Genomic DNA, 15,722 nt, shown 5'->3' with positions numbered 1-15,722 from the left:
TCTAGAAAGATTTGTTTTCTTCTTTTTTTTTCTTAAAGAGAAGTGTAGCGGTCTCAATATGCATTCTTAAAAACTGGACTATTTTTGAACTGCTTTAAAGTTTATATGCCTTAAAACACAACACTGAACAAAAAAAATAAACATCTTTCTACATGTGTGCATAACTTTACATTAAAACAACCAGTGTAAACTGCTCTGCCCGATAATTGAGTAAATGACATATATTCAACAAATATATAAACTATATACCTGTAATCTTTTGTTGCACAAATCTATCACAGCTCAAACAGAAACACAGACTTTTGTTATGCACAATAACAGGAACATTGCTCATGGCAGGTTGTTTAAAGTCTTGAAATGTATTGTTGAATGCGTTGGGCTTGTTAAAAAGGTGGTGCTTTGATGGCTGCAGGGGTGCTGCTTTAAAGAAGCTGGATTTGGAGATGTGACTTCTCTCAGAGAGTTTACCGTGCTGACACACTGAAGCAGCACACGCTCTCAGCATGATAACATCCCACCCTCCTCTCTGAATGCATTACCTTTAAAGTGCTGCTGCCAAAAATATTAAAGCTAAAACAAAAATCTGAATAAATAAACTTCTCAACCTCCCTAATCGACAAGTCGACCATCCTGGCCCGTTTCTAGCTCTTTGACAAGTAATATTTAGATTTTGACAGCAATATTCTGTTGCATCAAGCCACTTTTTATTTTTTTGGAATAAAAATAGTTCACTTAGAATGCATAAAACACATTTTAGGTCACCTGGCAAGGTATATTTTTTACAGTGTATAAACTGAAGCAGCTCATGAAGTAATTTTTGTCAAGTGACATTTGTACTTCTAATTCCAATGAATACATTGTAAATGTTCCTAGCAGTATTTTAGAATCACTTAGATACTATTATAGTTTTATTAATATGTTGAATTGAACTATTTTAAGGTCAGATTCTTGCTATTAACAAACTATTAACTACAGCTCAATAAACTCCTAATGTTCTGCTTATTAATATTTGGTTGTTAAGTTCAGGTATTGGGTAAGAATAGGAATGTAGAATATGGCCATGCAGAAAATGTGCTTTATAAATATAATAAACAGTCAATATGTTAATAATAGGCATGTTAATAAGCAACTAGTTAATAGTGAGAATTGGTCGCTATACTAAAGTGTTACTGTTTTTCCCCCCATTTTTATTTTAATTTTATTTACAAATTTTAGCAATCTTGTTCTGTGTTTTTGTCACTTTTAATAGTAGTTTTATCAGTTTTAGTTATTTATTTTAAACTAAATTAATATGACAAATATTAGCTGAAATCAAACATAGGGCAATAACTATCCTAAGTATAGATAGCTTTATATCAGAGCCAATAAATGCCGTCAGACTATTTATTTATTTATTTGTTGTAATTTAGTTCACTAGGTTACAAAAGTTCAGTAACACTTTAGTACAGGGGACAATTATAAATTAACTAGTAGCATGCTTATTATTAACATATTGTCTGTTTATTATAAAGCACATATTCTGCATGACCATATTCTACATTCCTAATCCTACCAAATACCTAAACTTAACAACTACCTTAATAATTATTAATAAGCAGCAAATTAAGAGTTAATTGGGCAAAATCATAGTTAATTGTTTGTTAATAGTGAGAATTGGACCTTAAAATAAGTCTGACCAAAAGTTCTCATCAGTAAACAAACAAAAAAAAGACTAACATTCAATGAGACAATTACTGATGACTCGTTGAAAATTTAAAATATGTTATTTTGATTCCTTTCTGTTAGCTAGCAATTATTCATTATGACCTCACTAAGATTCATCAGTGGATTTTCCCACATCATGAATACGGCGGGATGTGGATTGAATCCTTAGAGACTGAAGCAAAACACGTCCTCATTCATGAGTCACATTTGAGTCAACATCAGCACCGCTCAAGTGTGAGGGATACAGTGGTTCCTCTGAGCAATCCCACCATGCACTTCAGCAGACAGATGTACTCTGGGTTGCCCTGGCAACATGTTCTGCCTCTGCCCTCACTGACAGAATACAAGATGTGCGAACAGAGTCAGTTGACTGTGCCTCACTTACACTGATATATGTGGCGCACATCTTAACATCACAAAAAAAAAAGATGTTTGAGGAGCTTAATGCGTAACACCATAAATGTATAAATGCATTCACAATACACCTTTACAGACTCAACCTTAAAATGTAAAGCACTACAACATTAAAACACAAAGATCAACAGCAAATTGCATTTTTTGATTTGTGTTTGTTTTGCATTTATGCTGTTGTCTCTCTAAATTTTATCATATTATGAGCTGATAGATAGATAGACAGACAGACAGACAGACACACACACAGACAGACAGACACGCAGACAGACAGACACGCAGACAGACAGGCAGACAGACAGACAGACACGCAGACAGACAGGCAGACAGACAGACAGACAGACAGACAGACAGGCAGACAGACAGGCAGACAGACAGTCAGACACGCAGACAGACAGGCAGACAGACAGTCAGACACGCAGACAGACAGGCAGACAGACAGACTGACAGACACACAGACAGACAGACACGCAGACAGACAGACAGACAGACACGCAGACAGACAGACAGACAGACACGCAGACAGACAGACAGACAGACAGGCAGACAGACAGACAGACAGGCAGACAGACAGACAGACACGCAGACAGACAGGCAGACAGACACGCAGACAGACAGACACGCAGACAGACAGACAGACAGACACGCAGACAGACAGACACGCAGACAGACAGACAGACAGACACGCAGACAGACAGACACGCAGACAGACAGGCAGACACGCAGACAGACAGGCAGACAGACAGACACGCAGACAGACAGGCAGACAGACACGCAGACAGACAGACACGCAGACAGACAGACAGACAGACACGCAGACAGACAGGCAGACAGACAGTCAGACACGCAGACAGACAGGCAGACAGACAGACTGACAGACACACAGACAGACAGACACGCAGACAGACAGACAGACACGCAGACAGACAGACAGACAGGCAGACAGACAGACAGACACGCAGACAGACAGACAGACAGACAGACAGGCAGACAGACAGACAGACACGCAGACAGACAGGCAGACACGCAGACAGACAGGCAGACACGCAGACAGACAGACAGACACGCAGACAGACAGACAGACAGACACGCAGACAGACAGGCAGACAGACAGACAGACAGACAGACAGACACGCAGACAGACAGGCAGACAGACACGCAGACAGACAGACAGACAGACAGACAGACACGCAGACAGACAGACAGATAGACAGATAGATAGATAGATAGATAGATAGATAGATAGATAGATAGATAGATAGATAGATAGATAGATAGATAGATAGATAGATAGATGCTATGTGATAACATGTTCTATAATGTATTATACTCTTTAAAGCCATGAGTATGAATGATATGTTTGTATTATTTAAGTAACTGGGTACAGCTATTTATAAAAAAAAAAAAAGGTACAAGATTACATTATAATTTTAGAATGTATATAAAGGATATTTTCAGAATGCATCATTGCACATGTCATTTCTTAATGTATAAAATACGCACTCGAGTATGAAGAACTAGCATGAATGACACATTTATGCATCATAAAGACATTCTAGGCTAATTATACAAAATGTAGTACTAACAAGAATGTAAACATTCTGTTAAAAAAACAAAAAAACACAATCAGATGCAGCTGGAAACAAATGAAATATCATGATTTTGAAAGCTATTAATACAATAAACATTGTGAGGGTTTCATTTAAAACAATGTGAAACATGACGGGTTTCTTTTCACTGCTCTCAGTCTGTATGAACAAATTCTGGAACAACAGACCCATCAGTCCTAATGTAATGGGGCTTCTCTTTAAAAACGAACCCTTATTCTCATGACAGTGAAGTGCCATTGTGTGTAAAACAGCGTTGAGCAGGTGACCAGGAATAATTAGCGTGCTGGAGAGAAAGAGAGTCAATCCAACTCACCCGCAGAATTTCCTCCACACAATTGGAGTCGTTGGGCAGGCTGACCTGTGGAGAAATGGATAAGAAATCTCTCATTAAAAAGGTTACAATGAACGTGTGAAAGCAAGAGAGAGAGAGATAAAGAAGAAAAGCTGTAACAAAAGACCAAAAAACAAGGTTTTGTAAATTATTCACTTTTGTGGGAACATATAATTAAAGGTCACCTACAACTTTCAGAAAAGCCAAGCGCACTGCCTTGCTGTCTACATACACTGACTTCTAGCAAAGGCAGCGTTGTAAATAAAAATTCAAGCTCATAAGTAACTTATTTGCATGTGCTTAGGTGACTCGACACACAATTGACAGGCAGCTTGGCATTGCTGACTTAACTAATGTATATTAAAAATAATATAAAATAAAATAAAATAATACATATATTTAATATGCATTTGTATTTAAACATATTTCATAAAAATAATTATTTTTAATTAAATATTAATAAAATCAAATACATAAAATAAAAAAACTAAATGTATTTAATATACATATGTATTTAAACAATGTATTTGATTAAAAATTAACTTATTTTTTTATTGTGTTTAATTAAATATTAATCAAATAAAATAATAAATGCATTTTATATGCGTTTGTATTTAAACAATGCATTTCATAAAATACATTATTTTAATAATTTTTTATGAAATATTAATAAAATTAAATAAAATAATACATGTATTTAATATACATTTCTATTTAAACAGTGCATTTAATAAAAAAAAAATATTATTTTTAGAATTATAAAAATAACAACAATTATTATTTTTATAATTATTATAATTATTTTAATTAAATATTAATAAAATTAAATAAAATAAAACAATTTTATTACAAGAAACTCTTTCCAGCATAAAATCAAACTGGAATACATTGTTGCAAAAATGACATAATAATTATTTTAATGATTGTGCAAATCAAAATCATTTTATAAAGTTACATATATTGCATATTTGCATATATATATGATTAGAAAACAAAATCAGAAAATCAGAGACCAGAAAAATAACAAGCTGGCTTTGATGTTACAGCCAATAATAATAATAATAAAAAAAAATGTCAAAATATATAATGTATAATAAAATTTGGTATCTGAAGGGTGAATGCCTAAGCAATGCATAAATAAATAAATAAATAAATAAATACAAATTATCTATTAAAGCGATCATGATGTGTTGATCATATGATGAAGTTTTCCTTTCTCTTTGGAGTGTTTGAAGCTGTTTGTGCATAGATAAGATCCCTGAAGTTGCAAAAACTAAAGTCTCAAAACCAAAGAGATATTCTTTATAAAAGTTAAGACTCAACCACGCCCTCCTAAAACAGCTCATTTAAACATGCCCCCCACATGCAGATTTGCAAAACACCGCCCAAATGTTCACGCAAAGAAAGAAGGTGGAACTATTATTCTCGCTGTAGTGTTGTTGCTGCCGCCGGCGCCGTGTCCTGGAGACGCTGTGTTTCGTTGTGAACGCGAAAGTACTTAGTTTGGGCTTCCAAAAGAGGACACAACTAGAAATCAGTGGTTAAGTTGTATTTACAACATTGTTCCAGAACAGTTCAACCCAAATATTAGCGTGTGTGCAGCGCATTTTACAGAGGACTATTTCCTGAACCTGGAAGAGTAGTCTACAATGCTGGCGTGCTCAAAGGCTGTTTCTATAAAGTGGGGCAATTCCAACTTTGCAAGGACAGTCTGGTGCTTCTGACTCACAGCCTGTAAGTATGTTTTCATATTTAAAGAATTTGCCACTGATGATTCAAACGTGAGTTTTGAGCTGTGTACAGTGCTTGTTGTTTGTCGTTTCTCCGATCACAAATGCAGACATGGTAATGTTTACGCGGCGTGATGCAACGATGCATAAAAAGACAGTATAAGTCATTATAATCAGTAATTATGTCCCCAACAAATGCCTCGTTTATAATGGGTTTTATTGTTGTTGTGTTGTCGCGCCGGGCCACGCATCACAATATGGTGAGGGGCGTGACATTTCCATCTCACGCTTGAGGTATTCGGCCAATCACAACGCACTGGGTAGCTGGCCAATCAGAGCACGCCTTGCTTCTCAGAATGATGATCTTTGTAAAAATTTACACGTTTCAGAAAGGCAGACCATAGAGGAGCAACAATAATGTACAGTATGTGGAAAATAATGTGTTTTTTTAAACCTTAAACCTCATAAACGCGTTGCATTACACCAAATACACAAAATTATGTTATTTTTAGCAACGTCATATGACTCCTTTAAATATTTTATTTTAAATAGACAAGAGGAAATATAGCAGCTAAAATATTTTTTAAGTGCATAATAAATGTGGGCTCAATGAACTGGCATAATGGGAGTGATCAGGTTCAGTCTGGGACAGGCAAGGTGTTTGTCCTAAGCGAGTTATCTTAGAAAGCAGCAGCTCATTGGGTTTTGATACAGAGCGAAATGCTTCCTGTCAGAGCTGAAATTCTCAAACGAAAGTCCCACAGCACACCTCTGAAGATTGATTAGTTGCGAGATGACATCATAATGGAGTGTCTCAGAAGAGGACCCTCTTGGATAATGGAGGCACACAGTTCTCACGCCAACGCTTCTCAAACGCAGGCTGGGAATTTGGTAATCACCAGCTTGCATCTGAGCATCATAAGGCATAGAAATGTCAGTGAGTAAGCATGTAACCACAATGATTCTCCGACACTTAAAAGACAGAAGCTGAGAATACTAATTAAGGGCTAGCAAGGCCCCTGTTGACTAATAGACTGCAATTGGCACAACATAAGAGACCAAAAGAGTGATTATAATTGCAAATTCATTGCACAGTAAATCATAGATGTTAGATTTTCTCTAGAATTAACTAGTTCATCTTTGAAGATTTATTTAATTTTTTTGACATGAAGACATATGAATACAGATTGGACACATAAAGCTCTAAGCACTTCCAAATCTCTTTTGAATGCAGAGGTTTACATATTCATGTCCAGGCAATAATCTGAATAATATCTACTTTACATTCTCTCACACTGGCCAGAAATTTCATGAACACACACACACACACACACACACACACACACACACACGTTGGTTTTAGTGGTTTATGGGGACTCTCCATAGGCGTAATGGTTTTTATACTGAACAAACTGTGTGTATTATTGCCCTACACCAACCCTACACCTAAACTTAGCCCTCACAGGAGACTTTGTGCATTTTTAGATTTTCAAAAAAACATTTAGTATGTTTTTAAGCCTTTTGAATTACGGGGACATAGGCAGTGTCCTCATAAACCACCTTCATATTGTAATACCTCTGTCATACCCATGCCGTTATACAAATTTGTGTCCTCATAAACCACATAAACATGCACACACACACACACACAAACGCTTGGCCAGAGCATTGCATGAGGCTGTTCCTGCTGTATATGCAGATACAAGAGCTATAAGAGTTTCATTCAGATGTCTGTGACATTAAACTTATGTGTTATTATAGGGCAGCTAGCTATAAGTATGTTGACAGTTTAATAACATAACTAACTTTCTCATCAATAATCTTTGTAAACTGTTGCTTCAACGACAGTTGTTGGTCTGAAAGAGAAAACTGACAGATTTATATAAAATATTCCCTGTATATTTGTGATGAGTTTGTTCCTGATATTCAATTAAGCAACATCCCGAATATCAATAATTTTAAAATGTGTAATGATAAAACACACATTTGAAAATGATTGATATTCGTGATGTTGATGTGATGTGTATATATGTATACTTTTGCAGAATATATGTAGCTGTTATCCCCATATCTCACATATTTCATATCAACATATTTGTTGATAAACAGGAATTGTACACCTAATGACGAAACATTGCATTTTCTTTTTAACTAAAAGTGAAAGTTCATGCACAAAAAAAAAACAAAAACAAACAAACAATTACAAAAACATTTATTTTATTTAATACGTTTTTTTAGAGTAATATTTATGTTGTTTTGCTAGAATAAAAAAAAATGTAGGTTTCATAAATTTGGACTGTTTTTGAGCAATCATGCGTAATTAATTCAAAAGAGTTTAATAAAATTCCATTCATTCCAAATGAGTTAAAACTTTCATTCACCCGTTAATAAGACATTGATGATCAGATAGTCGTTTTACATGAAAAATATTAAGTAATGACTGTTTTATAAAGCATCCATTCATATACAGATTTTGAATGCTTTATGAAGGTTAAAAAATTTAATAAAAATTAAAAAAAATGTTTTGCTATGCTAGCGAGAACTGTGGAATTTTACTGGTATTGGTACTGGCTATTAAAACTTTGGTATCATCACAACACTACTATAAACTCCAACTAGAAACTTTCTATCTCTACCTTCTTTCAACCTTAAAAAAAAAACAAAAAAAAACACCATACACCCAACATCCCTAAAGATGCCGCCCTGGCCAGCAGAGTCACTCAGGCCATTGTAAACACAGCTCTCAGACATAAACTTCCTGTTTGCTCAGGGCCGGCACATAATATCCTGTTCCCATAGAAACGGAATGTTGGAACTCAGCTTTAATCAGATGTTGCTCTGCCATTGTCCTGCTCCGCTCTGATATTAAGAGTGTGGCATAGAGAGCCCATTCCTCTGACACGGGAGTTCATTTCTCCGTTACCTGTGGTGAACCCCATTTCCATTCCAGTCGTGACACTAAAAGGTGCTTTGCGCGGCGCTCTGAATGCAAAGCTCGCTCTTATTGCCTCTGGCCTGACAGAAAATGTCAGTGATATGAAGGAGGACTCTTTCCCGCTGCTAAATTGTTTATGATAGAGAAAGTCTCATTTTTGTTCAAGTACGGCTGAACGTTACACTCCATCTTATCGAAATTCCTCCAAAATAGAGCAATTTGGAAAGCTTGCAAAAGTTACAGTAAAATTTAATGTGCGTGAGCAAGAGGCTGGACGTTAAAAGTGTTTGGGAGAGACTTTGGGGAGGGCAAATTGCTTTTATAATCATGTAATATGGATATTTAGAGGCCCAAAGAGAAACAGAGAGTCACTCGTACACCTCATATCCCCTCGCCGTATTCAGGGAAATGACGGGAAAAGGGGACTGTCCAGCTGCGATCTTATTTCCACGCTTCAGCAGGGAACCTCTCAGTTCTTGCGGATACAATGCGATTGAATGGGTTTTCAAATGATTTACGTGCGACTGGCAATATCCCATCGAGAATCAAAAAGGCTTCTTGAGTTAAGATTATTGGAAAGTCAAATATTGCAAAGCCATGGAGTAATTTGAAAAAAGAAAAAAAAAATTTTTATTGCCTGTTGGTGTTCGAATAAATATATTTTTGAGTTTTACATCAAGAAAATATTACAATATAAAGTATTGTAATATAACAACAATATATAATATTATACAAAATATCTGTATTATATTCTATTATATTACATTACACTGCAAATCATGACTCTTGCTATTAGTTAGCAACTTCATGTTGAATCACAACTTAAAATTCAACACTAGAATAAGTAATGAGCTGTTTCAACTTTAAAAAAGGAAGCGTTTGTGCTTGACTTAATATTTTAAGTTTAGATAACGTTAGTTTAGTTAAGTTGAATATTTAAGTAATCTCAACAAATTGAAAATTATTATAATTAATTGCAGCAATTTTTTTTGGTGTATATAATATGATATTATTATAATGTTGGTGAAAGAGAAGAATTATGTGCATTAATATACAATAAGGTATGCTTTTTAATTATTACATATTTTAACCTGAAATATCTTTGTACATACGACATTATAAAATGCTACTGCTATGAAATGAGTAATATTCATAATGTAATGAATAAAGAAATGGATGTATTTTTGTTTGATCTTTTCTATTAATTTCTCAATTGTTCACTATAATGGACACTGAATATTTGTATCATAATTTTCATATTTATTATGATTTTTAATCATCATTTTTTAATGTGCAGCTGCTGACATTTTTAATGACTAAATTTGGTTAATTTGTATAGTTTTCCATCTCAAGACGCACATATTAAATGTGCGTATGAAAGTACAAGATTGTTTGTCTGAATAAATTCAAATGTGAAAATTGGATGCAGCTACTTCTCTTTCAAACCCATGTTTTTAAAGCATCTCTCATGCATACGGAACAAAGAAAAGTGTGAAAAAAACGAGTGATGTAGTCGGTGTTGCCAGCTTTAATCACAGTGAATCACTCCAGTGTGTCTTTTTTTTTTCCAGGACAAATTTAGCATGATGTCTTTCTGTCTTCCTACAGGAAAAAAAAAGAACTTTTTAATTGGCAGATACAGAGATCACTGGAAGTGTCACTAATTTCTGCAAATTTCTTTTTTCGGCTTGGCTGTGGAGAACGGAGGAGGTGTCAGTCACGTCGTTCTGCACGACTGCTGAATCTTTTCAGCCAGAGAGCAGACTTATTCCTTTGAATTATCGGAGGATCCGCGGGAATAACGCGGTGACAATTACTGGGTCAGGAGCGCGTTTTTTCTCTGAAATAGCTGTTCAGAGAGCGCCTGTGCATCAGCAACAGATATGATGTATTAGTCTTTTTCTTAAAGGTGGGAGGGGGGAAAAAGCCTAGTATTGACGTGGGGAACTGCTCTGAAGCACTCTGCCGAGCTCAAATAGCGTTTAAGATGTGGAAGAGTGGCTCTGGGAGTAAATAGGCAGATTTGAAAAGTGAAATGAGAGAGGCTGAAAGACAGGCTGAGTCCGTCTAAACGCCTGACAGTGGATTGAGAAATAACAAGGAAAGGCAGATGATGGATGACATAGAAAAGGCACACAGACCTGAGGGTGGTGGCATGCGCATCCCTGTGAAAATACTCATATCTCGATGTGGACGAGTGGGCAGATGAGATGAGAGAAAAAGTTCAGATATTTTCATACTGTGTCATACGAAAAGAAGCGACAGACAAAATCTCTGAGAAACAAGTCAATTTGGGTGCACATGTCTATGCAGGACAGCGCAGAAAATGGAGCGCAGGCCAAATGGAGATGTGGCAAATGAAAAAGCAATGGCCGGTGTCCAATATGCAAATCCAAAAGACCATAGGGCAGCCAGGAAAAGAGCTCCCGAGACATGCAGAATGGAATATTAAATCCACAACAATCATGAGAACCAAACCTTGCTCTAAAAGCACCCTCCGTCTCAAAGGCTACCTTCACACAGTCAGTGTACCAGTACAAACAAGTAACAATAAATAAATAAATAACGAAACAAACACATGCAGTTTTCCTCATAGGGACCAAAAAAATGTGCTCACAAGGTCAAAATTTACTGGTATTACTATGCTTGAGGGGACATTTGGTCCTCATAATGTAAGGAATACCAGGTACACACACACACACACACACACACACACACATTAAGCAGCCTGAATCATTCATTGGAATCAGATGTAGAATCATTTAATTAACTTTAATTTCTATTCATACAAACAAAGCGAATCCAATTTTCCTTTCTAAATATCTAAAAGGCAGCTTCCATAACATTAATCGCAAAACCAAACAAAAGACAAAACAAAAACACACTCGAAAAAAGAAAACACAAGACAAAACAAAAACAAAACAAACAAGACAAAATACACAAAAAACACAACACAAGACAGACCAAAAACAAACAAACAAACAAACAAGACAACACAAGACAGAACAAAAACAAACAAACAAACAAGACAACACAAGACAAGACAGAACAAAAACAAACAAACAAACAAGACAACACAAGACAAGACAGACCAAAAACAAACAAACAAGACAACACAAGACAAGACAGACCAAAAACAAACAAACAAGACAACACAAGACAAGACAGAACAAAAACAAACAAGACAACACAAGACAAGACAGAACAAAAACAAACAAACAAACAAACAAGACAACACAAGACAAGACAGAACAAAAACAAACAAACAAACAAGACAACACAAGACAAGACAGACCAAAAACAAACAAACAAGACAACACAAGACAAGACAGAACAAAAACAAACAAACAAACAAACAAGACAACACAAGACAAGACAGAACAAAAACAAACAAACAAACAAACAAGACAACACAAGACAAGACAGACCAAAAACAAACAAACAAACAAGACAACACAAGACAAGACAGAACAAAAACAAACAAACAAACAAACAAGACAACACAAGACAAGACAGAACAAAAACAAACAAACAAACAAACAAGACAACACAAGACAAGACAGACCAAAAACAAACAAACAAGACAACACAAGACAAGACAGACCAAAAACAAACAAGACAACACAAGACAAGACAGAACAAAAACAAACAAACAAACAAACAAGACAACACAAGACAAGACAGAACAAAAACAAACAAACAAGACAACACAAGACAAGACAGACCAAAAACAAACAAACAAGACAACACAAGACAAGACAGACCAAAAACAAACAAACAAGACAACACAAGACAAGACAGAACAAAAACAAACAAGACAACACAAGACAAGACAGAACAAAAACAAACAAACAAACAAGACAACACAAGACAAGACAGAACAAAAACAAACAAACAAACAAGACAACACAAGACAAGACAGACCAAAAACAAACAAACAAGACAACACAAGACAAGACAGAACAAAAACAAACAAACAAACAAACAAGACAACACAAGACAAGACAGAACAAAAACAAACAAACAAACAAACAAGACAAGACAAGACAGACCAAAAACAAACAAACAAGACAACACAAGACAAGACAGAACAAAAACAAACAAGACAACACAAGACAAGACAGAACAAAAACAAACAAACAAACAAGACAAGACAGAACAAAAACAAACAAACAAACAAGACAACACAAGACAAGACAGACCAAAAACAAACAAACAAGACAACACAAGACAAGACAGAACAAAAACAAACAAACAAACAAACAAGACAACACAAGACAAGACAGACCAAAAACAAACAAACAAACAAGACAACACAAGACAAGACAGAACAAAAACAAACAAGACAACACAAGACAAGACAGAACAAAAACAAACAAACAAACAAACAAGACAACACAAGACAAGACAGAACAAAAACAAACAAACAAACAAGACAACACAAGACAAGACAAGACAGAACAAAAACACAGAACACAAAACAAACAATACAAAACACAAAAAAACAACATAAGACAACACAATACAAGACAGAACAAAATAAAATCACAAAACAAACAAGACAACACACAAGACAAGACAAAACAAAACAAGACAAAGCAAAAAAAACAAAACAGTTTTTGAGTCTAGTTGAATTAATCCATTAAATATCGATCAACAGATTTATTTTATTTTTTTAAGTGACATCAGAGAATTTGGTTGTGACTCTTGTTCATAACTAAACTGTTGGTGAACACAACCACATTTGGCTCTATAAAACAGGACAGACAACTGTATTCTGCTGCTGTGTGAACGTAGCAAAAGACAACGACTGCAAGGGACCATCAGGCAAAAAATTAAAAATACATAAAACACGAAGGGGGTAAAATTGAGAGGTGGGTTTGTTTGCCACGCAAATGGAGATGTGTGTCTCTGGAAGCCTGTCAGAGAGTCTTTGATCTGTCATGTGTAATGGAGTCTTTGAGCTGAGAAGACGGACAGAGAGAGAGAAAAAGAAAGCTGGTTCACGCTCTCTGGCTTCTCGCCCTCGCTCCAACCCGTCTTATCATACATAATTTAGTGTGACCAGACCAAATGTAGTTGTTAAGGAGGCACCTTCACATTGGCTAGGCCACGAGGGCTAGCGTCTCCCTTTTGTAGACACCTTAACATCTACTATTCAGTGCTGCTATATGCATTGTATTAAAAATAATTAATTCATTAGGAAAGAACATATTATTAGTAAGTACAGTAGTTTGACAGACTTTAAAATAAATAAATAAATAGTTACACTACTTAATAACTGAAAAACGTTTTGTTTACATCAAAGTCATGTGGTACAACCAATAAAGAGCAACCAACATGTAGTTGTAATAAATAAATAAATAAATAAATAAAAAATATGGGGGGTGGGGGGGGGGGCTTATTCAGGAATTTTTGCAGTATATACACACATATACATATTATATATATATATATATTTTTTTTTTTTTTTTTTTTGTTTTTTTTGTGACAGATTGACTGTTTTTTGTATTTTTTAAATAATGGTTAAAATACCTACAATCACATGGACACTTTAGTTTTAATTCTTGGTCAACATCCACATACTGACAGAGATCTTTAGTTAGATCGATGCCACTGGATAAACAATCACAAAGTTTGAATGAAGGAACGAACAAACAAATAAATAAATGTAATTAAGCACTTGTACCAACACTTACGAAATATAACATTTAATCAAAATAATGTAATTAGTTAACACTAAGATAATAACAAATATTCAGTTAGCGTATAAGCCAGTTTGTGGACTTTCGAGAAGGTCCATCTACATTCAAATGTGAGATAAACTTACATGGAAGAGGTCAAACTGAATGCAAAAACATGGAAAAGCACCCGTAACAACATTTAGTCATCTTTAAATCCAAAGAGTGCTTGCGAGGCAACAGATGAATCACATCTCCATGAGCAAATCCTTTGAGAATCATGTCAATGAATGAAGCATGCAATGTGACAAAAAATCAGCTTGTCTTAAAAGGCAAGCCTCTGCTTCCTGCTGCATTCAGTCCTGTCAACTCAAATACGTGTTCCTGCTATTACATTTATTTAAGTGCTTTTTTTCTTTTCTTTTTAAATTCCTTTTTACTTCAGTAAAATGAAAAGAGAAATGCAGAGACTATTCTGGTGCCGACTGGCTCCGTAATGTGCTTGTTCCAGCAATTCTCCAGCTTTGCTTCAGTTTCTCATGGCCTTTGACAAATATGCTTTTCACAGCAGTTCCATTATCAGGCAGTTTATTAAACTTAAAGACTTCCTAATTGGCTATTTTTTTATTATTATTTTTTTAATTCTTTGTCAACATTCCCATCCACTCGTCAGTGCCTGGCTGGAAGACACGTGTCTGTTTTCAGTATCGCATACTCCGAGGGTCTGGTTTTCACACATCTAACCTGTGTTCCACACCTCCTTTGCGATTTCAGTCAAGGCGGATTGGTAAGTCACCACCGATTCAAAGTAAACACACTTCTCACCCAATTCTTAACTCTAACAGGAAGGATGTCACTCTCATTTCACAAGTTTGTCTTCCATTGAGCAACTGCCAAGAGAGCGGCAAACCACGTCATAGCGCTTCTGCTGAATATGAGTGACAGAAGGACAGTTCCTCAAACATGTCACAATCTCTTGTCAGATACAAGAGAACTTGATTTTTAGATTTTCTTAACAGAAATAAGTAGTGGTTGCTTGCACAAAACCACTGCTAGAAGCATACAGTGCTATGAGTAGTTGCTAGTGCATAGCTATGAAGCTCTAAATTTGTTTAACTTTTCATTTATTTATTTTAGCATACAGTATTGCAAGGGTGCAACAGCATTGCTCTGCATACCACGTGAGCCACCAAGCCAGCTATGTCTATACATATAGAGCTGGTTATGTGATGCAAACAGAGGCATTACAAGGTCCTTTTTACGGGGTGTTCACAACAGTTTAGTAAACAAATATGTGATATTGTGGGCTACATTTTAAAC

The 15,722-nt window shown here is 35.5% G+C and overlaps 1 protein-coding gene across 1 annotated transcript in view; it reads right to left on the bottom strand.

Moving 5' to 3' along the window:
* Positions 1 to 15,722, bottom strand: part of LOC306853255 (AF4/FMR2 family member 2-like) — a 209,295-nt gene that overhangs the window by 85,613 nt on the left and 107,960 nt on the right. The window contains exon 4 of the mRNA XM_079390520.1: positions 4,039 to 4,083. Within this exon, the coding sequence (XP_079246646.1) occupies positions 4,039 to 4,083 (45 nt within the window). The remainder of the gene's footprint in view (positions 1 to 4,038; positions 4,084 to 15,722) is intronic.

This window comes from Barbus barbus (assembly GCF_936440315.1).
Source record: "Barbus barbus genome assembly, chromosome: 33".
In the NCBI taxonomy this organism is placed as follows: domain Eukaryota; kingdom Metazoa; phylum Chordata; class Actinopteri; order Cypriniformes; family Cyprinidae; genus Barbus; species Barbus barbus.
The sequence above is the reverse complement of the archived record's forward strand: the minus strand, read 5'-3'. Positions and strand labels throughout refer to the sequence as shown.